Raw genomic sequence first — 27769 nt, 5'->3', positions numbered from 1 at the left:
ACAATATAGATGCAAATAAGGTGATAGACTATAGCACAACTGAGAATAGTATTAGCACAATTAAGAATATTAAAAGCACAACTGATGATAATTATATCACTGATATTAATAACAGCACTGAAAATGATGAGGATGATGATATTGACTTTAGTGCATCTTTTACACCAAACACTTTATCACAGCCGTTGAATATTAATTTACAGACGACAGAACCAACTGTAATGACTAGTTTGTACGCAATATGTAATGCTGAATATTCAAAAAGAATGTCATGGAATTTGAGTTCGAATGCTACATCAGGTATGCACACATTTCCAAATGGAACTAAAATTCAATATGCTGAATGTCGAGTTGTTGTGATTACTCATCCATAACATTGGTACTTTTTTATTGTTTAAGTTGTAAATAAGTCAAAAAAAGACGTAGTATAAATATTTAATAAGTTTTGTAGCATGTGTACATGTGTGTGAATATATAATTAATTTTTTTCCCGGGCAGTACAGTACTTATGTGGCTGCAGAGTGACAATTTCAACGACTTAAATATAAATTGACTAGACTTAATTAGATTCTAACTTTAAAAAACAACAACTCTAAATTCAGGGAATGATTAGCTCTTATAAGTCACCTTAATGACGCAACAGTCTCTAACTTATCACTCTATTACACCTGTGCTGCTCGGTGCTAAGTGATAATTGCCTATCTTGTTCTTCAACTACTTATGAATAAAATTTTATTAATCAGGAAACAACAACAAAATTGTGACTTTTTTTTTTAAACAAAACATAAACAGATTAATCATTAAAATTTCCAGTAAAGCTTGAACTTTCGTGATTGTATCAAGTCACGATGAGTTCAGAGTTAATGGATTCGGCGCAGTTTTGATGTCATCTGAGGGAATAACCCAGAATTTTTCTTGTGTGCATATATTTCAGATGTATAAAAGAATTGGACTTGGAAAGATCAACAAAAAAAAAATGTTCCTGAATGCATCACTGGCATTTAAGTGACAATGTTAAGAATATGTGATACTCAAGATCATTTTGCCACAAACTTGTTTCTGAAATAACTAATGTTATCTTTTCCACAAGAGGTGCGAATTCTAAAGCTCAAAACCAAAGCTCAAAGTCGATTCGAATGGACATTCCACATAAATCTGAGTCTACCTCAAGTTCTACTTCAAAGCCAAATCAGAAACAAATCTTGATTTGAAATCAATTTTAGTTAAATTTATTCTATTTATAACTTGAATCGAACTTGATGCTTATGAGAATGCTTATGCGTGTTATGAAAATACAGTTGGTTTGCGAGTCAGCAGAAGATCAATGCACCGAATTTAAATATTTTCAAGATTTTTTTCAGAATATTAAAATCTGTTCAGAACCATACTACTTCTAAGGTTTCTAGACAACAAATGCACTTCACCGGAACATTGCCCGAGTGGGATTCGAACTCGTATTCTACAATTTCGGGACACATGCTTCTACCACTGATCTATCGTGGGGTTGTTAGGGAGCGTGGCACGAAGCATACCTAAGCCTTCATTCTCAATCCAAGACTCATTAAACAGCATAAATAAAATGGACCAAAAATGCCCTTTACGATGACAAAACTACGTGATAATGCTCTTGTCACTAAATTGTGCTGCTCAGAATCGATTTACTCAACATTCTTACACCTCATTCGATTCATCAAAGACTGATCAAATGTAATATAATTAGGAATTCCCCATTCTTTATCAAGTCAGTCATTATCATATAGACATGTAGAGAAAAATTAAAAATCTATTCCAAGTTCCACAAAACATTCTCAATTATAATACAAAAGAGTCACGTATCCGACAAACTGACATCCTAAAGCACATTCATCATCACTTCCAACTTATAAATAAAAAAAATTATTCAAGTCTCATCATTTAGTTGAGTAATTCTAATGAGCTTTATCTGCATAAAAATTGTTATTGTATTGTTGCTATTTTCTCTCTAGTGACTTAATTCCTTTTAAAAATAAAAAAAAAAATATATTATCGTGTATGATTAACTATTTAATTTGATGATGGTGATTAATTGACCTTTTGTGACTTTGTATTTACAGGAAAGTTAATAATTCTTGTGATTTACATCATTGTTAAAAGATTTTAGCAGTTAGATTTTCTGGTGCAACGTGGGAACTATTGGAAATGCGTGATAAGTGATCAGTTTGGTGTTGGTGTGAGTTGGAGTGGCTAGGTGGCGGAATGGGTTAGTACTTGGGTATCTGATTAGTGCACTGACGACCCTGCGGTCATGGGTTCGAGACTCAGCAGGTTGGTATTTTTCAATTGTCCTTTTTCGAATTATATGCAGCAGAATCACAGCTTAAAGCCTTTCTTTGGACCTAAAGGCAGTAATGTCATTTAATGAGTGCTTCCGTTGTCACTATTGACTCTAGCAAATTCATGCAATCTACCCAATACCTCCCAAATCTAACAGATCAACAACATTTAATAAAAATGCGCCTTATTTCCCCCTAAACTCACAAAAATCCCAACCTTAACTTTTCAATGCACGATTTGCAATTTACTAAGAGGAATGATGTGCTGCTTCTAAAATTTCATATGCAAACTTTTTCCTTTAAAAAGGCATACTAATCAATGAGTCAAGAATCAGTTAGATATTGTGTGTAGAACTGCAATAAGGTGTAAATTTTTTGAGAGAACAATGAAGTTTTGTGCATTAATATTGCTCATATCCATCCAATATTCACATCAAACGTTTTATGGTGGAAAAGGATCAATTGGATCATCGGTAGTTGTGACAGAATCACATCAAAAGGATGTACATGCTGGTGGACCGATTGTTTTTCCAACACATAGTCAAGGCGAACAAAATGTGCAGTTCAGTTTAGGATTCAGTAAATATAAGCCAGGACAGATACTTCATAGCATCGGCTCAAGCATTATTGACCATAAATTGAAAAAACTTCATGGACTTGCTGGATGGAATGCTCAAGGAGGGAGTCAAGGTGGAGTTGGAATTAGTGCAGGAGGTGGATCATATGGCGGTGGCAATAATGTAAAACCACATGGAGGCGCACCTGGATGTAATGCATGCAATGAAAATAATGGAAATGCAAATGTCAATCCACAATCCGCCTTGTATAAGCCAGCAACAAATTCAAATGGATGGTCAGGTGCTGGAACAGGAGGTGGAAATTTTGGACCAGTGCCAAATCATAATTCTAATGGAGGTGCTTTACCAAAACCTGGCACAAGCACAAATGGATTTAATTATGCAGGAAGTTCAAGCTCTGCAGGAAGTTTTGCTTCAAGTGGCAGTTTTGGTCACAGTGTTGGCAATACAGGAGGAGGTTATGGAAATTCTGGCAATAACAATCCTGGAGCAACAAATGTCGGTGGATCAAATACTGGTGGATATGGCTCATCCGGAAGTGGTTTTAGCAATACTGGAGGCAGCTATGGAAATACTGGCAATAAAGGTCCTGGAGTAACAAATGTTGGATCAAACCCCGGTGGATATGGCTCGTCAGGAAGCGTAGGAGGTAGTTTTGGCTCATCAGGAAGCGTAGGCGGTAGCTTTGGCAATTCAGGAGGCAGTTATGGAAGTACTGGTAATAAGAATCCTGGACCAACAAATGTTGGACCAAATACTGGTGGATATGGCTCGTCAGGAAGTGCTGGTGGTAGTTTCGGCTCGTCAGGAAGTGTATCCGGAAGTTTTGGATCATCAGGTAGCTCAGCCGGTAGTTTTGGTAATTCAGGAGGTGGGTATGGAAATACTGGCAATGAAAATCCAGAAGTAAATCAAGTTGGAGGTGGATTTGGTGGTTCCGTTCCAAATGGAGGAAGTTACAGACCAACCAATTCAGGAGGATCAAATGCCGGAGCAGGTGGCAGTTATGGTCACAGTGCAGGCAGTTCTGGAAGTGGATATGGAAATTCAAACACAAATCATAAAAATACAGGCACAGTACAAGTTGGAGGCGGTTTTGGTGGTTCATCATACGGTCAACATGACTCAGGCATAAATCATCAAAATTCCGGTGCTGGTCACAATACATACGATGCTGGCAAAAACGTTAATACTCATGGCAACAGTGGTTTTAATTCAAATGCTAATGCCAACAATGCAGGCGGTTTTATTACAAACACAGAATCCTTATCAACTGGTGGCAACTATGGCCCGCATTCTCATGGTTCAAATAATCCACAAAATGCTCATGGCAATACAGCAAACTCAAATTCATATGGTGGAAGTGGAAATGGCTTTTCATCATCATCACACAGCACGAGCAATGCAAATGTAAATTCAGTTCATGATTCAAAACCTGTTGATTCGACTGTACATGGAACAGCCGATTGGAGTGCACTTGACAATGTTGGATTAAATTTACATAAGTTAGTCAATAATAATGCACATTCAAGTGCCAGTGCCAATTCTTATACCGGATCGACGAGTGTCGGAAATGACTTATTTAAAGTTACAAGTGGATTCTCACAATCATCTGCATCGGCATCTGCTTCTGCATCGTCGTCAAGCAATGCACATGTTACACATGCAGCAAGTCATGCATCAGCAAGTGCAGCCTCATCAAACGGACGATCTTATGGTTAAATTTATAACATATTGAGGATGTTTGTGCTTATATGACCTTTATATGCTTATCATTAGTTTGTAAATATTATTTTGTTACTGTTACAATGTACGGCTATGAAGTTATGTGATAACTTTTTGAACTTTTCGGCAATAAATGACGCTGATTCTTTACAGAAGTAATTAATCATGTGAAAAGCTATGCATACTGAATCAAGACTATTTAATGGAATTCCCCCTCATTTATTTATGTCCCATAATAAGCAATAATACCGCTTTTAGGTACCGTAGTGGTTCCGTACCATGAAAGCAAGCACTTTCCCTGTTACGAGACGTGACGAAGTTTCTGACAGAGAAATCTAAATTGGTTCCATTCCAAAATTCAATTCATTTGTTGCCCAAATCTCATCAACCAAATCTTTGACACTTAAATGCATCACAAGACACGATAATAGAAAAATATCGTCATAAATAATATAAAACTTCATTACAATATTGTAATATAAATTTCATGCTTCTTTTAATTCTATGAAGAATTGATTACGATTTTCGTCTGACCGTTACGCACGACAAGCCTATAGAAACATTCCGACAAAGCCAGTGTTGTCTGAATTGTGTGACGCGGTATATTAGTGGGACGGCCAAAAAATTAAAAATGCCATGAACTTCATAAAATGTAAGGTTCTGGTCAAGGCTTGCCACCAAGGTATGCCATGGCACAAGAAAGGTTGCCCATCACTGCCAAAAACTGATAATCTGACTTCTTTGTCACTTGGATGTGCCATAAATTCAGCATTTTTCCCCAATTTTCAGCCTTAGATCATTCATCTCTAATCCAGTGGTGAACAACCTGTGTGCCGCGGCACTCTAGTGTGATCTAGCATTCTAAGCACATAAGTGTGAACAGAAATGTGGAAATGTCAATCAGATGTCAAAACAGAGAATTTGTACACGCTTTGTGATGTGGCCAGCAATAGAGTCAAATGGAAAGCCTTCTGTGATAAGTTATGCTTTCTCGCTATGGGGATCAGGATTCCCCGGGATTCCCGATCCCGAAAAATCTCGAAAATTTCAATCCCGATCCCGAAAAATATCGCGAAATCCCGAAAATTTTAATCCCGATCCCAATCCCGAAAATTCATCGAGACCAAGATTTCGAGAAAGAATAGTAATAACCTAGGCTCGAAGTCGGAGCATGATTCCAGTATGACAGTTAGTAAGAAAATTCCATGAACCGTTTGTCGTGTACTGCATCAATAGAGGCATACCACCAAGAAGTACCCCGAAAAACAATAGGTTCCTCACCCCTGCTATAATCTCTTATTTCAACAAATTACAAGAAGATTAAAATGCGATCATAAAGAAACATAAAAAATTATAGTAGCAACTATAAATCTCATTCTCAAATTGAGAACAATCCATCATTCGCAAATGACCCGAAGTCATATATAATAAAGTCTTTGTATGGTTATAATTTTTAGAAAAGATGATCATCAATTTACACATATAGCTTTAACAGGAAATTTCACGAAAATGTGAAAATTTTATGAAAAAAAAAAGAAATAAATTTTAAAAGAATTTAATTCAATTCAACATTTCACAGTTTTCTGATTTTGTGTGTTAATTAAAATTAAATTAATTCTTGTTCGTGCACATGAAAATATGTGTATTATGGAATGGATATATAAATTTAGCACATATACAGAATTCTATCTAAAATTCACAGATATATTGAAATGTAAGGAATGGAACAGAATGTGAAAAATTTAGCAAGTCGCAATAAAGGAACTAGTTTGAATGTTTATTCATGTCATAATTTTTGGTAAGCGCATTGCTCTCAAAAATATCTCAATTCCAAATTCAGCTTCAAGCCATATGATGGACACATTTTATAACCACACACGACTGCACATTTCGTTAATTTAATTCAAACTTCTCGCACCATAAATGTTACGCATGTGATAATCATTAAACTGTCTGTTAATCAACGGGCTGAATGTTTAGCATGTTAAACATTATTTTTTTTTTTTGGAGAAAATAAGACACAGTGAGCTAAATTTGCATAATTGTTTATGCTTAGTTGAACTTGGTGAATGTCTGCATGATTTTGAACTTGAAAAAATTTCAGAGTGAAAGGTGATTAAATGGAAAATGCTGTTGTTTAGATGCTGTTTATAAGATAATAGGAGCTGAAAAATTTCTCGCTCAGCATCTTGTTGAAGAGGTAATTCACAAGTTATTCAAGGTTGAAAATTAATTGCCCAATATTTTGAGAAATTTCTGTGTCTAAAGTAGTTTTGTCCAACTTGTATGCGATTAGGCACTAGAAAATGCCATGAACCGTATGCCGTATGAGGATTTGTTCAAAGCTTTTAACCAAAATGTGTCGTGGCATTCGACAAATTGGACAACACTGGCCTAACTTATGATGATATTGAGTGAAATCGCAGCGAATGAGTCAGCTTAAGGCGTCACCTGAGCGAGGCCTGAGGAATCACAGTTGTTCTGAATGGCCAGAGAAGTAAATAAGTAAGAATTGAGCAGGATTGAATTATATTTTGAGAAATTTGCCTATGTGGCTTGAATGAGTCTTCTAAGGCCAAATGACTTTAGAACAGATATCAATACTAAGAAGAATTTTTGACAATTTTTTAGTAATTTGGGTTCGAATTTTATGAATAATGGCTGTTAAAATGTACTCAGTTTGAACAAATCAGCGAAGTTTACAAGAACTATTAGGTGAACCTCGTAACGAGCCAAAAGACTGATTTCAAGTACCGTAGTGGTCTTTCTGGGCAACCAGCAATAGAGTCAGTTTCAGACGTCAATTGAGTGAGTGTATGGTCAACAAAGAAAGTCAGTAAGTCATCTGAATCTGCACCATGACCATGAAATCATGCTTTTTCTATGTTAGAAGACTAGCTTAATGCAGAGCTCTAAATCTCGATAGAGTCGAGCAGACTTCTCCATACAAAATCCTAGTTGACATTCAGCTCTGGCTTAATGTTACTTCAAAAATTGATACCCTAATCCGACAACTAAACTGTTAATCCCCGCACTAATCATCCCAAAAAAATAGAAATTTAGACACAAAGTTTCACGTTCATTGACACAAGAAATTAAATCTAATTAAAATTTTTCTAAAGTTTCTCTTCAACAGCGAAATTTTTTAAGTGCTGATAAAAATTGTATTTTTAATTGGAAAGCAATTAAAAAACAAAAGTCACTTCCGCAAAAATAAAACGATTTTCTTTCATCTTCCATCAGAGATTCATAATCCATAAATATGAGCACACACATGGTGCTTGATAAGAGCATTGTTCGATAATTATTAGAAAAAATTGTTACTCACTTTCACCGGTTGATGATGGTTCCAATGTCCATAATTGTTTCTTTTTAAGACTCGCACCGTTGGCATTAAGCTTAAATCCAAATGTCTCTGCTGTCATGTATTTATGTGCACCGTTTATCAGACCAATTGTCCACCATCCTTTTTGTTGATTTTGTGATAAAATATCACCATTTGAGTGATCTTGACTTCCATTCATCATCATTATGAGCTTTTTATTTATTATTTTATGGTTAGAAATTGAAATCTCAAATTTCACACTGTGCTGTATATTTTCTTCAAGATACGCTTCGTTAAATTGATATAAATATGCCTGGAAGTAAAGAAATTATTAACATTGCAACTTGAAATTGTATGCATATGGTACGTTATTAATATAAAAAAAAATAATCATCATCAGGAGTGCACTTGCTCGCATGCGCGCACGAGATCTTAGACAGTTAATTAATTATAATATTAACTTTTTCACTGAATCGCAAATTGCATCAAGAGTTGTTATTTCTATTTATTTTAATTTTTTAATTTTTATTGTTATGTATCAGGTCCAGTTTAATTGGATTGGGATATGCTTTCTTTTTTAATTAGATTAATATGTATTATGTGATAATTTTTAGACTTCATGCTAGTTTGTCGAGATTAGTAGCTTGACGGTGCAGATTTCCTGGGTTAACCTGCATCAGCAGCTACAGTTTCTAGGCATGACAAGGCAGTTTGTGGCTTGATCGACATAATATAATTAGACACAATTAGAGAAAGTCTGGATATAAAGGCAACATGACACTCGGAAAGCACATGGCGCAGAAATGGTGAAAAATTCGGCCTCAGACTGACTTTACACTGGCTTGAAGCTGGATTTTATCAAGACTGACTTAAAGCCAGAGTCATGATGACTTGAGACTGAATTTTTAGCCATTTCTAAGCAGTGTAAAATGGTTGATCTAGGGTTGAACAATAGCTAAACCCTCAAAATCTTCATCAGTTGACTATCAGTAGTCACCATCCATAAGATATCCATCAACAATTCTTAAAGGAATTTCACACTTTACCATCCAAAGAACATGATCAACTAAATGAGAGCGCTCAATCAATAGTCTTAAGTATACTCAATTTTGTGAGCATGCTCATTTTCTGTTAGGGCCATTTCTATTAATTGATCAGCCAACAATTCATTCTCTGACCAAAAATTACATCCAACCCATTGATCGATCACCCAAACATTCATTCCCCAACCAAAAATCATATCCAATCCATACACACTGTAAACCACCGCATACCATATTCAATCTTAATATAGCGTGATTCACAATGAAAAAAAAAAAAAAAATCTCCCACATCGTTATATCATCAAGGCATATTAACAGTAGCATTTACATGAAATTAATCTCCTAAGCCTAATTGATGACGATTAAAATTGCATAGCTGTTGCCAGTCAAAGTCAAAATCATAAAGTGTAATATGAACCTGTCTCTTAATTATGTACAACAACTGTCTGTCATTTCTGTTCTTTTCTTTGTTTCAACCTCCTATCAAATCCACAGCTGCTACATTATATTTGCCTTTTTATTGCACTTTGCAACTTTATTTTCTGCTAAGCTCTTGTCTCATCCGTTTTATTTAATAAACAGTTTGTGTTGTGTACTGAATGTAAAGTAATTAATTTTATCTTAATTCACCGCTGTCATTGTTGTTGAAAATAAGAGGAACTTGCATTTATTAATCAAAAAAAAAAAAAAAAATTGTCGGTTTCTCGCATAGTTGAGATACATTTTGACATTTACATATGAATATCAAGATTGTAATAAATTCTTAAAGTGTTAATTTAATTTTGTATGAGAAATTTTGTGTTTAATTGGTTTGGATTTTGGTTGTGTTGAGAGTCATGGACTTAAGGATTGATTTGGATGTTATATTAGGATTTGGCGAAGGTCAATGAGTATCATAAACCCGAGCGACATGACTAAAGTAGGCTCTGGAGCATTTTAGGCTCTTCTAAAACTCTTTTAGTAATACCAAATGTAAGCCGCATCTGTTTGTCGTCTATATAGCTGCTAGAAATCTGTTTGGTGTCCATATGCCTGCCAGACACCCGTTTGTTGTCCACATGACTGCCAGCAATTCGTTTAATGTCCATATGGGTGTCAGAAATCCATTTGGCGTCCAAATAGCTGCCAAAAATAGGCCGCTATCATTTGACATCAATAAAAGAGGTTCTGCGGTGCCTTAAAAATTCTATAGCAGCCTTCTTAATCTTTGTCGCTCAAGAGTGGATCTTGGAATCTCAATAAAGTCTTAAATTGCATAAATTTGCCAAAAATTCCATGAAAAATTTCCAAAAAAATATTAAAATTCAATCTAATTTACATAAAAATTAATTCCTCCAAGAATGCAGACGCACAAAAGAAGCCAAAACAATTTTCATGTCTTAATAAAGTTTCTTCATTAAAAACATTTCTTCATTCTTCCATTAATAAACATCCAACTTAATTAAATTTGATTAATAACATAGCAAAAAAAAAAGTAGACAAAAGTTCAATGTTCCTGTGCAATTTTCATAATCGCTAGACTGTAAGTAAACAAATGCAGTCTACATGATATCGACATTACTTCTGATATGCTCATAAAATCATAAACGAGATGATTGGTGACAACTTTATAAAGTCAAAAGTAAGTCAGTTTTTTACATTCCATACATAATTCAAATGACAACGATACTAATTGTCAAGTATGCATGCAGTAAATGCTACATTGTGCTATTATGTTACATTAACAGGTTTTTCTTTTGCTGCATTGTTTCATCTTTTCTATCAGTTTTCTCTCATCGCACAAAATGAACTCAACTATTTTATTCACTTGCCATGCTCATCTTGACGGACATTGAGTGAGTTCTTTTATCAAAGAGATATCTTGGAATGTGATGCGATGTTAAGTGAATAATGAAATTAAATGTTTGATTTGTAGCTGATTGTAAGTTGTTTATTATTTTACTCAGTTACTCAGACTGCTGATGCAGTTTTTAGATTAAAAATCATGACTGTTTGTATTTCATGGAGTGGATTTTTGGAGTTATTTAGAGGTTATGAGTACTTAAAAGTAGGACATTTCCATAAGGTTGTACTGGATTTTTCAAATAAATCATTTTTAGTAAATCTAGAAGAGCTTTAGACGCTTTTGGACTATGATTAGGCAAATTGACAATTTACAAAGTCTTGATTTTCGATTGACACGAATGGACGTTTTGTTTTTCCCATCTCTGCACGCTGCATGACCCAGGGTATATCAATGCAACGTACCTACCCAAAATTTGTATGTCGCGAATCACACAAACCGAGTTATTGTGACTAGAACAGCGAAAAAGCATCCGAATCCAACTAGACTTGAAGAAAGCTCTGCCATGGAACTTAAATTAAATTTGGCTAAATCGGAGTTTAGTGGAGCCTTGAAAATTCCGCTGAGTATCTCGTTAATGGAGCCGTCGTCATTGATGTCGCAGGAGAGCTCTAGTCTCTAAGTTGATTAGTATCTTCTTTGGAGCTGAATCAATTGGAATTGACTTTCCTTTCTAAATAGAAGTCGAATTAGAGTTCTGATCTTGATTTATCAATTCCAGACACCAAAACCTCTTACTACATTGCACTACTAGGGTTTCTGACAGCGGTTAACCGTTAACAGCATAACAGCGGTTTTTTACCTAAAAATGCGGTTAACGCAAAACAGCGGTTATTGAAAATTAACCGCTGTTAACAGCATTTTTATATGTAAAGGCTACAAATGAGAAAATTTTGAAGGCTTTTAATAAAAAAGTTTTAATTTCTTTCTGATATCTCTCTTCTTTTGTAAGAAAATGCAAGTTTTGGATGAATATCTTAGACTAGGACTCCTTTGAAAAATTTTTGAGATTTTTTTTTTCAAAATCTCGCCATTGTCGTGGAGTAAAGGGCAATTTCCGTCTTGCTTGCCTTTAAAAAATCAGGAAAATTTCGGTCCAAATTGCTGCGAAGAGAGTGTTCTTAACTTTCGCACATTTTTGTGCAAAAAAACAGCATTGCTTCCAAATATATTACCAAACGCCTTGATGTTTATGAATTTTCAATAGAAAAATTAATTTTGGAGTTCATCAATCATTAAAAGTTATTCTTTTTCTTTGATTTTAATTAATTTCTTTACTTTAGAAGGTTTACGTAACCTTATTCAACCATATGAGCCAAATAAAAAGAAAATATATCAATAAAAAAGCTCATTGACATAGTAAAATTGTGATATAATTAAAAATTCTTAATAACCGCTGTTAACCGCGTTAACTGGGCGTTAACAGCTGTTTTGAGTTTTTTCATAACAGCATAACAGCGGTTATGAAAAAACGCGGTTAATCAGAAACCCTATGCACTACTTTAAGTGATGGAATTTCATGTAAAACATCAATTAATTAACACCCAATCGCACTTGTAAAATTAATGACTCAAAATAAAAATAAATAGAAAAGCCATTAATTTCATTGCACTTTCATAATCAGCACGAATAAACTGTGCAATGCCCATAAAAAAAAATATTATTGCAACGCACCTCCCATTATTATCATCAATTCCTTAAAGCCTGCATGCATCTCCATTCTTTAGAAAGTGTTTTTGAGTTGATTTTTTGTGTTTCGCCTAATTAGCGCGTTACAAAATGAAAACTGCAGATGAATTTGAAAAAATATACTAAACGCAAATACTTAACGCGTTCGAGAGTGATTTATAAAGTAAAAATGTAAAGCAATACTTTCCATTTTAATTTTGTTTCTTTCTTTTTTTGATTCATTATCCATTTCAATGAATCTATTTCTAAAATGTTACGAATTTTTTTTTATTTGGTGCTTAATAATCTTCTCAATGCAATAATGAAGTCAATAGCTTATCATTTCTCTTTTAATTGTGCCGCTCTGTAATTATTGCCCCGAGTGAAAGGAATGACTGAAGATACAAGAATATTACAATTCGGGTAAACGATCCGAAATCTGGCTAAGGATTGAGACGTGACTCTAGCGTGGTGCCGGCAGAGTTGCAAAACTGGTGCCTGTGACAGGCAAAAACCGTAGAATTTCTTAATAATTTGAACGGTTTTGGTATAAAAACCATACAAATTACCAATAAGTTGTAGGGTTTTTGCCTGTCATAGGCATCAGTTTTGTAAATCTGGATGCCGGATTCAACCTAATTACAGCATTGACTGATTGGCGCTTTTCGGAGACATTTTGCCAAGGAAGAACAAGAACATTTCTTTGAATCTGGTTAGTGCCTAGAATTAGACAGAACTCGAAGAAGACTAGTATTTTGTATGGAAAAGTCCACTCAAGTTGACTCGACTCTTTACGCATCTTCGATTACGAACATCAGAATTAAGATTTGACAGACAATAGCTAGTGATTGATTAAGATACTCAGATCACCTAAGAGCATAATATTGACATGCTACTACACTGTGCATTTAACAGGAATTCAAGAATTTACTTCAATTTAACCACAATATCACTAACCAGATCACTAGCTCATCCCCTGAGGAACTGATATAGAAATATCCACTAAATACCCACACTCTCCAATCTACCTGGCAGCAGTAATTTATGCCACTATTTACATCCAATTTCGTCCCATAATTATAAGCTACATAAAACATCCGACGATGACTCGGCATCACTTAACGCCATAAAATTAAAGTGAGCAGTAAATGCAGTCAATTTCATTTTATTTCTTTAGCTTCTTTTTTTTCTCTTCATTGTTAATCCATTTTTGCAATAGTCGAGAGAATGTGCAGAAATGAGTAATGATGAGAGATAGAAATAAACAGAATTCATTTAAAATATTATAAATATCTACTGTTGATTATGCTATTAATAATAAAATAGCCTGCATATAGGTAGAATTTTAATAGGTATGAAAGAAATAAATTAACATTATAAAATGCATGACAATTGGATGTGGAAATATTTTGAAGTTTGAGAACATTTTGATGATTTTTTGTGAGGAGGATATGGATCAAGATTGATCTGTACGTCCAGAGGAGAAGATAAGTAATCCGAAAGATACAATGCATGGAAATGACAGAAAATCTGGTCACAGATGCGCGTAACTCTAGCTTAGACTAGATTAGATGAATTGCCACCTCATTAATTGCTGAAAATCTGACTCCAAACCAGCGGAACTCTGGCTCAGACTAGATTCCATTCAATCCAACTTCAGACAAAATGGCAGAGAACCTGGTCCAAATCAGCGTTATTCAGGCTCAGATTAGACTCAATAAAATCCGACTTTAAAATGGCTGAGAATGTTGTCCGACCAGCGTTATTCAGGGTCAGATAAGACTCGATGAAGTCCGTCCTCGAAAATGACTGAAAATCTGGCTAAGGCGTGTGTTACTTTAATCCGAACTAGATTTACTAGACTTTATTAAATTTGACATCACGATAGAGTCAAGTCGGCTTGGCATCAGATTTCCGGCCATTACTATGTCATGTAAAGCACACCAGGTAAGTGTTTTAATGGTTTTAGTTTAGATTTTAATAAGGTGGATTGAATACTTTAAGATGGCATTATAATTCTAGACTCTAGTGACTTATATGACAGCTCAAATGATGTCCATCACTAAGGAACAACGCATGAGTCATATCATAAGCTTTAGGTCAAATTGAGCTTTTCTAGATTTGATCCCTAAAAGCCATAAACAGCTTTAAACAGCCATAATATTGAAAATCATTCCAAAACTTTGTCAACTTCCTCCTTACAGAAGCTACAAAGAAAGACGACAGCAATAAATAAGCTAATGCAGATACAATTAATAGAACCATCTATAATTATTAATATGCATTTATCTCACACCATACAATTGTAGCTTACTAAACACTACAATTGTTAATAGCATGTTGATTATAATTCTATTGTTACAGTTTCAACAATAAATCATCATCACAAACCTTACTACTGCAAGTCTTTGTCTAATTGTAGATTATTGAAAAGAAGAAAGAACTGCAAAAGGCAGGAACAAAAACGAGTCATAAGAATGTTTTTGATCTGTTATTATGAATTTTTTTTTCTTTAATGAATTGCTTGCCACAACAGAAGCCGCGCACCGCATTTTGTTCAGTAATATACATAAACATGTACAGACACAGTTCTGTGCTCTTAATCTTAATGACCAACTATTGAAACATTCTTCATCTTTTTTTTTGCTGCTTTTTCTATTACATTACCTCGATAACGGATTTTAATATAAAAGTATAAAGAGAATAAGAACTACATTCATGTATATAAAGTGAAGCATAATCGAAAAAAAAAAATAATGAAAAAATGTTAAGCATCGGCATTTTATATTCAGTGAACAAAATTGAGAATTGAGTAAAGAATATTGAAACAATAAAAAAATTGTTGATACATTTTTTCGAGCGATTCCGCAAATATTTATTGATGAGCTCTTTTTTTAGTTTCGTGGCAATTGTTCTGTTCTTGAAAGATATTTCATTGTTATTGTCAATCTCGTTTAGAGAATGTTTAAGACTAGAGAGACATATACGAATTGAGAATTTTATGGGGTCGATTGAATGTTTAGACCATGAATCACACTTGATCTGTATGGCCAGCGAAATAAGTAAGTAACTGCTGATGAACATGTTACCCCCGCAGGCAAATTGCATACTTTAATGATCCATAAATACCACTATGGTAATTAAAAGCGTTCTCTTTGCCTGTTAATATCCATGTCTAGTTCGGAATACCCAGTTGCAGAACGGCCCAATTAAGAATTCTAGAAATTTACTAACTTAAAATTGAAATTACAGTCAGGAATTTCAGCAAAATGAAATCATGAACGAATAAAAAATCAAATGAACATTTTACATCCACGAGTCTATTCAATCATAGCTATGAAATGTACATATGATATTCTTTTAAATGCACATATTTGCTCTTTCAAAAAAAAATTTAGTGAATATTTTTGATTATAACAACAGCAAACATTAACTCCTCTTTCAGAGCAAATATTTGATGAGCAAATATAAAGGAATATTCAGATTTTTTTTTAAATAAAAAGTCCATTTTAATGAATGTTTACAATAATCTATGTGGAATATCAAGTAAAAATGAGCGAGAAGAAATCATGCATATTATTTCGAGCAAGTGTCAAAGAACTCGTACGAGTCATAATAATATTGTAAAAAATCATAGCTTTAATGAGTTATATTGCGCTGTTTTTTTTAGAGTGAGATAATTTTTAAAATTTTGTTGACAAATATTAGATCTTGGTATTTAGAGTAAATTGTTTTATGCCAATAATTTTGGGTTATCTGCTGTAAAACATAGATTTTGAGTTACTGGTTTAGGTTAGTTAACTAGTGAGCACTATCAAAGATTTTGTGTGCTTAAATATCAGTAATGTCTTAGCTCAAAGTCAACTCAAGTCGACTCGACTTCATTCAAAATACAAGTCTAAGAACATATTGCGGTAAAAAATCGGAAGTGTTCTATGCGGACGTGCCTCTAGCGGAGAGTTGGATTATGACTAAGAGCTATCCTGATTACACAAGTTTCTGACATTTTCATTTTGTTTACTTTTTGGGTTGATTCACAATCTGATTGGACTTTAGATAGTCATTTGACATTGGAAAAACGCGTTTAAAAAGATTCTAATCTCCAAGAAATAAGATCTGAAACTCAAAATTGTTCAAGTGTCTAATATTGATCTATGCAACTTTTTGTTAGTTAGGTTTTCCTTTGTACCTTGGAACAAGACTGTTGATAGAGACATTATTGCACTTGATATTGGGAATAGGCAAAGGGCAGCTAGCAATAGAACAAGCTTTAGACGTCAAGTGAGAGAGGTGGTGGATCACAGCTGATCTGAGCGATTAGCGTAGTAAATAGTATCTAAGTTTGGATTTGAATCTGAACAACTAGTTTCAAAATATTTGAAGTTCAACCTTAAATCCTCCTTAACTTAGAACAAGATTGCAAATTCTTAATGCCTCAAAGCTTTTATAACACAATTTTGATTCTGAAATTCCAATACCCAAATCATTCTTATTCCCAAAAAATCAATCTAACTTAAAAAGTACTCAAAAAATCAATCAAATTGTCCAATTTCAAATAATCTAAATGGGATTCCCAATTTCCAGTCAAAATTCCACCAAACCAAAGCGACAACATTTTTCTTATTCGCTTCCAATAAAACAGTTACTCGAATCTCAAAAAAAAATCTTTAGAGTTTGCAGATTTCCGAAACGAAAAATGTTATTTTTAGATTTTGTGATGCAGATTTCTACATTCATGCATGTTATAAATAATATTTTTTGCATTTGTTTGACTTCACATTTGCTTGTAGACCTTTAAAAAGCAAATCATAAATGACTTTCACGTTCCAGACATTTTCAATAAATTTCACTTGACGCGAAATTCAGTCAGTTTTTCTTCTCGTCTTATTCATGCTTTTTTTTAAGCGATGCTATGAAAATATCTTTCAATTTAAATGTCGTATCTTGTTCATAATGCAGTACTTCTTTTCTGTACCATGTTCAGTGAAAACAAGTTTGTTTGTACAAGAGAAATAGAAAATTATTACTGATAGATGACATTATGTTATACTATATATATGCCATAATCGTGCCGGCATTTAAAAAATTTAATCGATCGCTTCCAAAAAACATAAGCTATTTGTGCTGCTTGCTTGTAGAAATCATTGCTGAATGTAATTTTGGTTTAATGTCTTTACTTTGATGTTTAGAAATTTATGTTTTGGCTATAAATGGAGGGCTTGATGTGTTATCAAAATGTAGTAGCGGTTATGAAAGACAAACTTGCAATTTTGGGGTTCAGGAATGATCACGGCTGAGTGGACAACTTGACATAATGTTTAGAAATACATCGTTTAATGAAATTTTCTCCAGACCATGCAAGACAAGCAAAGCCTTGCTATCATGGTACACTAAGACCACTTCAGATCCTAAAAGCAGTCTCTTTGCCTGTTAGAGCGGGTGTTTCATAAAATACGTCCCAGAATGGACGAAAATTTATTAAAACAAGTCACTAACTAGACGTTAACTTGCCATTGATTCGTTTTAACGTATTTTCGTACATTCAAAGTCAATGATCGACTGTAGGTCTAGCTATTGATTGAACATTATGTCAAGTTGTCCACTCGGGACAGCTGCTCATATGATAGACTTCAAAAATCCATCTTCTTATTCTTCGCTGTTCGTACAGATCTATTGTGATCTACGGACTTGGTTCTCTTAGCTTGTATTCAAAGAAGGTGGTTTGGTAGACCAACGGACCCTGTATTAACCAGAGGCTGGTTTGACTTCACCCTACTATGTGGCTTGGATTGATGGTTTCCACCTCTAGTAGATGAGGATAGTATATGGTTGAGTTAAGCTAAGAATGACATTAAGTCACATATATTGCTCATTCACTAACTTTAGAAGATTCAAAAATTCATATATTTAGTTGAAAATGGATTTAAGGAGGAAATTGATAGTTTTCTAGCTTAACAATTCCAAAAACTGAAGAATCTAAGACTACAATTGACCCAATTCCTTCACAAACTTCACTAAATATTCACCCGAATCTAACCATAACTGTTATCAGCTTGCCATAAAAATTCCACTAGCCTTCTGCATTTCCTAAATATTAAATTTCCTTAATTGTCATTTTAAATGCCTTCAAAAATTGTTTAATATTCACCCACAAAACAAAAGTTTTAATTGTAGAAAATTCACAACTGAAAACAATAAACCAAAAAAAAAAAAAATACTAAAAAACATTAAATTTTATATTTGTAGACATATTCACATAAAACTTTATGTTCCTCTTTGAGGAAGAAACAAAATAACAAAATATAAATGCTATTTAAAATTCTGATTTTGTCAACAGTCAGGCAGTACAGACGAGTCAACAAAAGTATAGAGTGAGTGAGTGAGAGAAATGAAATAAAAGTTATGGACATCCTTTTCGTGTCGTGAATATTTATTTCGTTCTTATCATCCACACATATCTTTATGCATACAACTAACTCTTTTTCCCCCCTAAACGATTGGGTTGGGCAATAGATTATTATTTTTTCCGGTAAATAGTCACATTCGCATTCACATTTGATATTAGGATCCTTTTCATTTTCTATTATTTGGAATGACTTTGAAATAGATATTGTGTTACTGACCAGGAGTGGAAGGAAGGGGAGTTGAGATAGTGTTTATAGTGGGAACAGAGTTGGATTGACTTTGAACTGGAGCTGCTCTTTCTGAGTAGCGTGTTCTGGACCTGTCAATTTTGGTCGAGTTGCCGAATATTAAAGTAATTGCGCAGCTGATTGGACTCTAAAATACCAAATGACATAACTTTCAGTACCCAAATTTCACTTAATTCTAGAAGTAAGGAGAATGTGAGGAGAACATGGAGGTCCAACTTGGTACACCACTTCAGTCCCATGTCAACTAAGTCCCAGGAGTAGAGTGAGTAAGAGAAGAGATTTGCAGGTCTCATTTGAATGCATCTTACATCAGCCTCATATCCACTTAGTCCCAGGGATAGGGAGGTTATTGGAGGTTCCTCCTGAATGCATCCCATCTTACTCCCAAATCCACTTAGTCCCAGTAGTATGGAAAGAGGGGTGAGGGGTAGGTGTTCCTTCCTGAATCCACCCTACCTTACCCCCATGCCACATTAAACCCTCCCTACAACTCTGCCTATAAAAAAAAAATCAATACCTTTATTATCCTTAATTGTGTTGCTCTCTGATTCCATTTCATGCTCTATACAATCTGTTGAGGTAGGGATTTTCATCGTAATCGTCAAACATAAATATGATTCATGATTGAATTTCTAAATAAACAGGTAAACTTCCTCGAATAAAGAGTGGGTTGATGACTAAGGGACGAGTGAGTAAACTTTAAAGATTTTAACTGCAATTTCCTTTTTTTGAGTCAGCGCTGACTTTTTATTAATTTATTCCATATTAATACATCCACAGCTAATAAATTATTGACTGTAAGCTTCAAGTGTTAATTAAAATATCAAAATCTAATAAAATATCCTCATAAAAGTCAGCTCAAGTCAAGTCAAAAAAAGTAGTGAATCAACAGTCAATAGCTAGTCTCATTTGATATCATCAGAACTTGTAATAATGGACTTAATAAATGAATGATTCAATAGGATTACGAAGAAGTGGATAGAAAGTAATATGTGATAATAATTTATGCATGTTTGAATGTCAATACCAATTTCCATGATCAGGGCATAATCAGAGTGAGAGTTACTGGGACATCATGCATGCATGCATATGTGTGTGCATCGATACATTTAAGTAACATCACTGTTACAATATAATTACTATTTACAATGGAATAACGTTATTGTGAACCTGTCGAACTGGATATTCTATTCATCTGCATATCATGGCTGTATATTTGGCTTGTGCATACAATTATTTTGCCAAGAGGAGTTGCAGAACCGTCATAATTTGTGTAAACGCGTTAATTAGTTTTCACTTAGTTTTTTTTTCGCATTTAGCTGCTATTTTTTGTTGTTATTTTGACTCAGTAATTTTTTGTGTGCTTCTTCTTTTTATTTTTTGTGGTTTTGTTTTGTGTTGCCGCTTTGAGTTCTGTGGATATGTGTGAATTCTTTTGAAAGAATTTTTGTTATTTGTGATAATGGAATGAGTTTGAGAATATGGAATTGCGTATTGGGGATTCTAAGGTGATATTTGGCAGTCAGAAAAGGTTTGTCCGGCTTGATTCTAAAAAAAGGTGCTAAGCAGTGGAATCACGCATAATGGAAGCTAGGGTGATGTGTAACTGTAAGCGTCGTTCAGACTTTAGCCCAGAATAAGGATCTTAGCAGAGTCTGAAGTTAACCGGATTCAGCTTGACTCCATATAACATAAGAGTCTTCTAGTTGTGGTACCGGAATACACACAGCGTAAAAGAGACTGAAAATCCAACTCCAGACCATTTTGACTCTCGCCTGAAACCAGATTCCATCGAATCTAGCCTTAGATCAGAGTCAAGCTGGCTTGTGCCCGGATTTTCGGCATATTCCATGCCATTAGCTTTTTCAGGGTTTCCAAGTAAATTCAAAAATGTTCATCAGAATCACCCGATGCATATTCACAAAATTCAAATAATTAGCTTAAAGCCAGACTCAATCTCCTCCAGATCTGACCCCTAACAGCCAAACACACCGCTTTTATGCACCGTAATAGTCTTTCTGTTCTAAGAAAACAAGCTCATTCCTTGTTATTGTAAGTAACTAACAAGACTTGATCGAATCATCAAATGCAAATTTATCTAAATTGACCAATTTGTTTATAATACTCGAAAACCGCATGAATGTGCCGCTTACTTCTTGGAACTATAATACAATTTATAGCGAATTTCTAGTGAAATGAATCTGTTTACATGACAATTTAACTTTCAATTAATGAATCACATCATTCAATATAAAAGTAAGTTCTCACATCATCATTCAGCTTTCATTCACAAATGTTAATAAGCATCCCATATTGGGCTACAAGAATTCCTATGCATTTCATCACGAAAATAACCATAAAGTCAATTTTCCATCGCTGTTAATGCGTAAAGACTGTAAAAACTATGATGACTGTTGCGTGCATATGGGTAATTAAAATTCATTATTATCTGTCTGCATATGTCCATATTATTCTACAATATTCCATAAAAAGTCATTTTAGAAGTGCTTAAAAATTCACTCATCACTACATGTTTAGTAATTTTCATAAATTTTGTTATGACTAATGTCACATTTTAGTTGCTAACTGCGCTCTTATCAGAATGATTTATTTATGTAGATATTCATATGAGTCTGCAGTACGTGCGTTGGATTTTCGTGTATGTCCTTAGAATATCATTGTGAAAATTATTTGTCAAATTTGTTAGGCTTCATATCGATTTAATTATAGTAAGTTCTTTATGTAAATGAGTCATTTTAGGTTGTTTATGAATCGATAAATCATTTTTGGAAGGAACACGGTGTAGGATAAGGGAAAACTGAGTTTTGGAATTGATACTTCGTAGAATAAGCAAAAATTAGAGTCATCAGGCTGACGTGACTCTAGGATGTAGTTGAATTTGGCAGAATTCAGTGATTTTTCAGCATAGGTACAATTTATTCTGTCTTTTTTTAAGTCATGTGATTTCAGGCCCGTGAGTGCCCAAAGAACTCTTGGAAGGAAGCTGTCGATAGAGATAGTATTGCAATTGGTATCGGAAATTGGCAAATAGAAGCCAGCGATAGAGCCAGCTTCAGGCGACTCCTATGGGAGGTCATGGATCACAACTGATCTGTACGACCAGCGAAGTATGAAAATAAGTGCTTTTCAGGCTAATGATAAAGACATTGTAGCACTTAATATTGATAATAGACATATGGCAGTCATCAATAGAGCCAGTTTAAGACGTCAATTAAGAGAGGCTTGGATCACAGCTGATCTGTACGTCCAGCGAAGTGAGAAAGTTAGTCAGAGCTTTTCAGGCTTGTTTTTAGCGTCTTGACTCAAATTCTGTGTATTTTAAATGGAACATTCTATTCTATCTCCTTGAAGCTACATTTAAGTGGTATTAAAAGGGTTTAGGACATCCATTATTCCACCATTTCACATGATCCATATGAATAATGCAGAAGTTATCCAAAGACAGATGCAGCTTTTGACGAACTCTAAATACGGCAATGGACCCTCATACGCCCTCGCCAAGGAAGTAAATAACTAAATAAATAATCCCAAAAAAATTTCATCAAATTTTTTTTTTTTTTTTATGAAAAATATTCTAACAATACATCCACAAGGGCACATACTCAAATTCTCAATTCCACAATTTTGCTTACTCAAGTTCTTTTTACGTATTCTCATCCGTATTTACTTGTGCTCATGCATACTTATGTGAGGCAAAAATAAAGATAAATAATATTTTTACTGATCATAATCTCTCATGTTTCGGATCAAACTGCTTCCACCGTTGTGGAAATAAAATAAAAGAAAAGAAGAAAATAAAAAAAAAATTTCACTGAGCTTTGCAAATCCAAAGCTGATTAGCAGAAAGAGTCTTATCGTTTTTGATGAATAAAATTAGCACGTCCAGTTGTGCTTATCATGCAATGCATATTTATATTTTTTTTTTGTGAAAATATTACCTCAATTAATTAAGATATTTTTTTTAATTCGATATCTATTTTGTATGTACGTACAAATCAGTTGATTAATGAAAAGAAAGTTTATGCCGTGATATCAATTCCGTTTGTTGTTGTTGTTGCATTTAATGTTTTCTTTTGAATTTAATAATGTTTAATTTTTATATCGGTATAATACGATAATAATTCCAAATAAGAAGACCATCTTCAATTAATTTAAAGGTATTTTCTTTGATTGCATTGCATCGAGGCATTAACTTCATATGATGATGGATGGATGTAGTATATAAATCTATTTTTTAATGCAGTTTTTTCTTTGAAAATTGGATTTATTCCATTTTTTATCTGTGATGCCTTACTAATTAATTAATATTAATTTGCGGTGGATTATTGTGGGATTATTAATTTTTAATTTGTGATTTACTTTATTAATCTACTGATAACTGTTATGGTTATGTACTACATAATATGTAGCAAATTTAATTATAAAGATTCAAGTTGAGACAACATGAGAAATCAGGTCTCCTTAGGTGAATCCACCCACATCATTTGATATGAGGCTTAAGTTCTAGGAATATTAGATTTACTAGGTTATTAATCTCTCTAAAGGTGTGCATTTATACTGGGAAACTATCCTTCGTTAGTCATGATCTAATGCATAACAGTCTAAAGAGTCTTAAGCTCTTGGAGGCATTTCTGAAGATTAGAAGCTATAGATTAAGTGGGAATATTGATATTTCAGTATGGTTCGGCCAAGAACAGCAAGCTTGCTCTTTCTGCATTTTACATGCTCAGACCAGCAGTTATCGGCTGAGCGTTATAATTTGTATAGTTTGTTCAAGGCTGCAGGTCTGCATTTTTGGAAAAGGGTCATTAAAGAATGCCATGAATTTAAAGTAAACTTAGCAACACATCAACTGAAGATGGCTTCAACTCTGCTTTAAAGCATACATTTTAAGAAATTTTCAGAATGTGAATCAGGAAACAATATAAGTAATATATCTGCCAACTAAGAATGCGCTTATAACTTCCTAACGTAACACCATTTCAATAATCATCTGATCTAATTCCGCAGCAGCAACTAAGAAAATGTGACAAAAATAAGAAAGCCATAACCAAAAGCCAGCAAAATAAAAAAAAAGCTGCAAATCAATTTTCATCACGAATCGAAAATTGACGGTTCTTTTTTCGTCTATAAAATAATTTTCATATTATTTCGCGATGATGAATTCATTTCTAGGCCTGTCGAACGATCGATTGTTTGCTTTTCTTAGCGCATTTTCGCATGAAATTAAAAAAGTTAAGTCGAAAAAGTGAGGAAGAAAGAAAAAAATCATTCAAGTCAAAATATTTCATGTTTAACGATGAAGCGAATAAGAAAAAAATAAAGATGAATAAAAAGAAGATATAGAACCGCTCAGCAATAGCAATAACAACAACTGAAAATTGGTAATCACATAAAGTAACTGTAAGCATTCATAACACCACTTGCTCTTGCTCTTCTTTTCTCGCTGCTTCATGCGCTTTTTTTTTTTGAAGCTCGTTTAAGTCTTTTCCATCGAAATGTGGTTTAAGGTTATTCTTATTTCGATAATTAACAGTCTTTACTTTTTTCTCATTCCTTTACTTTTAATTACCGGTGCTTTCTATCTCAGATTTTTTCGGAATTTATGATTGGAATTACTTAAATTTTTATTGATTCTTATAAAATACTTCAAATTGCATCTTTTTTGAATTTACTTCTTATGAGAATTTAATTGTGCTCATCTGTCTTATGAGAATTATCTTTCAATCTGTGCCTGATGTGCATGATGAATGAATGTTCATTTGAATAGAACTAAGTACTGTTGGATAAACATGGCTAGATGTTTGGATGGGTATGGAATATGTTGACTTTCGGTTTCTAGAGATTCTTTAGATTTAGATGGAATTTTAATGGAGCTATTTAGGGAATCTTTGGTGGCACACAGGTTGCGCTATGCGGACATTGCTAGATTTATCAGAGAGATTGGAATTATTTTAATGAAATGGCAGATTCCAAGCATTATCGTCTTCTACAGACCATAGTATTTGTTCAATCTGTCTTCCAGGCTGCCTACCACTGGTCTAGTTCCTCTAACAAACTAAAAGCATGCTAATTTTAATTATCATAATCAAAAGCACTCCCGAACAGCATGATGCAGCGAATTTCATTAATTTAGTTAAAAAATGGGTTTAAAACAGCCATAAAGTCTCTTATACGTTCTGTCGTAAAGACAACAAAGTAGCAACAACATTGTATTGTTCGGTAATTTTTAACAATATAACCGAATATGCACAGACATCGAAGGTCTATAAATCCAACATTCTAACCCGTTCCTAACAATCATTCCCTACAAACAATCCCTAATATTGCACATGTGCTGCACAAAATCTAAGAAAAACAATCCCTGACATCAGGCAAACCCCAAAGAAAAAAAAAGAAATCCCCAGAACTCATTCATCATTTCTCCTTGACGCATCGCATGGCATCAACTCACATCTCTTTAAAAGGAAACAAAAACAAAAATGCTAAACATGTGAGAATGTTTATGAATTCTTGATGACAAATCTGTTTTCGTCTCTTTAAAATTTATTCTCACTTCCCCAGATCTGAATTGTTATTTTTATTTTTTCGTCATCCTCTTTGAATCCATTTTCTGTCTGAAATGCATTTCTATTTTAAATATTTTGTTGGGAATTGTGTATGAAGGAAGCCAGAAAGATAAGAATCGACGATGAATTTTGATTTTAACTAGCTTTGTCCTGAACATTTTTTTCAATTATTTAAGTCATGAGTCACGGAAAATTTCATAACTTTGTTGCAGAACTGCTGTCTGGCTACAGTCGTCAAGGAAAGAACAAACAACTTTTTACGATTCACAATAAAATTTTTTACACCTTTTTATTGTGTCTGCCGCTGTATTTATATCCAATTTACAGATATATCGCATATCACACACGCAACTGCAGTTCCAAAAATGTTCAATTTGACCTTCACAATTCACTATCATTTATATTTTTGTCCATACTGTATGAAGTTCATGATCATATCGTTCATAAATATTTCACTCCCTATACATTCCCCTTTTTTATATTTATTGTATATAAGGCACACGTAGTTTGCCGGCAGGACATGCTCAGAAGCCAAGAATAGAGAAAAAATATACAATTATAATAAAGTATATAGGTCCCCTCTGAGTTTACACACATAAATATTAATTGGTTCAAAAATAATACATGAAATGCTATGGCTTAATGCCTGCTTAATGCATTGATATTCAAATATGTCGAGTATCTTGGTGCACATGACTCTTTGGAGTGTCTTACAAAATGGTATCCAGACACATATTTTTCTAATGTTTTTCTCATGCTGAGGACGTTATCCCTTGTGGGAATTTTGAACTAATTTTGCAATCTTAGGATTAATATGGATTAATCTATATGTAAGTAAAGGCTTAAAAATACTCGAATTTTTAAAGATTCTGACGAAATTACAGCAAGGGTGAATTTGTATTAAATTCCAAAAGATTTAATAAATGTACCGAAAATTGTCAAACACGTACTCGAGGGATTTTAATTGTAATGAAATTCTTGAGTCATAAGAATTGCAAGTTCCAACCCTAAATATACAGCACAAAATAATTTTACCTACTTGTCAATGAAAATGTTTGTTCCTGTACTCAAACAACCCTCTTTTTTATGTTTTTATTGCGAATCTCCTTTTGTTTGTTAGTTTTTAGATGCGTGGGACTGGATATGCTGACTGATTTTAGCAATTTTGGCCGATTTTTATCACTTTTGTGTCAAAACTTTCTCGAAAATTTAGAAAATTTGAGAATTTTCCTTTTTTACAATTCGACTTATTGTCAAACAAAGCTCTTTGCGGGGTACAACAAAAAAGCATTGATCTCTAATGTGCACGCATGCTCATCGCCAAAAAAAAAATGATTATTTTTTTGAAAATGAATGAAAAAATTTTTTTCTTTTCATTTTTTGCGGCTTTTTGGATTTTTCGCTAATTTCTGAATGAAATGTAATAATCTATGACTGAAATCTTACCTTACTAAGTCCCTCAGTTGATGCTGTGGCGATTTTAATTCCAGTAATTGTCGAAAAACACAATAAATTTTACAAAAAATTTCGTTAAAAAAAAACTTTTTTTTTCTTCTTTTTCACAAGAACAAAAATACACAAAATAAATTTTTATTCCAGACTACTGCGATTGAATTTTGGTTTTTTTATCACACAAAAACTTTGTGAAATTTAATTTAATTTAAAATTATTACAATTTTCGGCTTCGACGGCAGCTAAAAATTTTATGCGATCCGTTTATCTTCACGAAATGATTCCAACTGAGTGCAAGAAAATTTCAAAATAATTTACAATGAGATAGAAAATGTGAGGGGAATGGAACTAACATTTTTCTGTGTGTATGAATGATTTGAAATTTTTTTCTTTTATTTTATTTTTGTTTTCTTCCTTTCTCGCTCGGCTGGATGTGCTGTCTCTTTTTATTTTGGAGTGCGTTCGTCATTATTGACTGGATTATTTGAATTTTGGAACGGATTCTTCTTTTTCTCGTTGATTTCATGACTTTTGTTGTTCTTGATAGTTTTTAGTTGTTGGATTGATGGCAATTGTGGTT

At 33.7% G+C, this 27769-nt stretch overlaps 2 protein-coding genes across 3 annotated transcripts in view; one reads left to right on the top strand and one right to left on the bottom strand.

Moving 5' to 3' along the window:
* Window positions 1–27466, bottom strand: part of sn (fascin domain-containing protein singed) — a 55973-nt gene extending 28507 nt beyond the window's left edge. The window contains exons 1-2 of one of the 2 annotated variants that reach the window (XM_070650624.1): window positions 27184–27466; window positions 7944–8253 (exon numbers count right to left, since the gene is read on the bottom strand). In XM_070650624.1, the coding sequence (XP_070506725.1) occupies window positions 7944–8145 (202 nt within the window). In that variant the 5' untranslated portion in view covers window positions 8146–8253; window positions 27184–27466. Of the gene's footprint in view, window positions 1–7943; window positions 8254–26776; window positions 26984–27183 lie in introns of those variants that run through there. The other variant, XM_070650625.1, reaches the window with a different exon arrangement.
* Window positions 1981–6103, top strand: LOC139098419 (uncharacterized). The gene has a single exon (XM_070650623.1). It carries the CDS (start codon window positions 2699–2701, stop codon window positions 4610–4612), a length of 1914 nt encoding a protein of 637 aa, XP_070506724.1. The 5' UTR covers window positions 1981–2698; the 3' UTR covers window positions 4613–6103.
* Window positions 27467–27769: the final 303 nt, after the last annotated feature.

This window comes from Chironomus tepperi, unplaced genomic scaffold (genome assembly GCF_022539635.2).
Source record: "Chironomus tepperi strain 1889 unplaced genomic scaffold, CSIRO-AGI_Ctep_v1 contig_445, whole genome shotgun sequence".
NCBI classification, from domain to species: Eukaryota; Metazoa; Arthropoda; class Insecta; order Diptera; family Chironomidae; genus Chironomus; species Chironomus tepperi.
This window is presented reverse-complemented; position numbering and strand designations above follow the sequence as displayed.

Coding starts and splice junctions, on each gene's coding strand:
- LOC139098419 (XM_070650623.1), top strand. CDS start 2,699: ATGAAGTTTTGTGCATTAATATTGCTCATATCCATCCAATATTCACAT.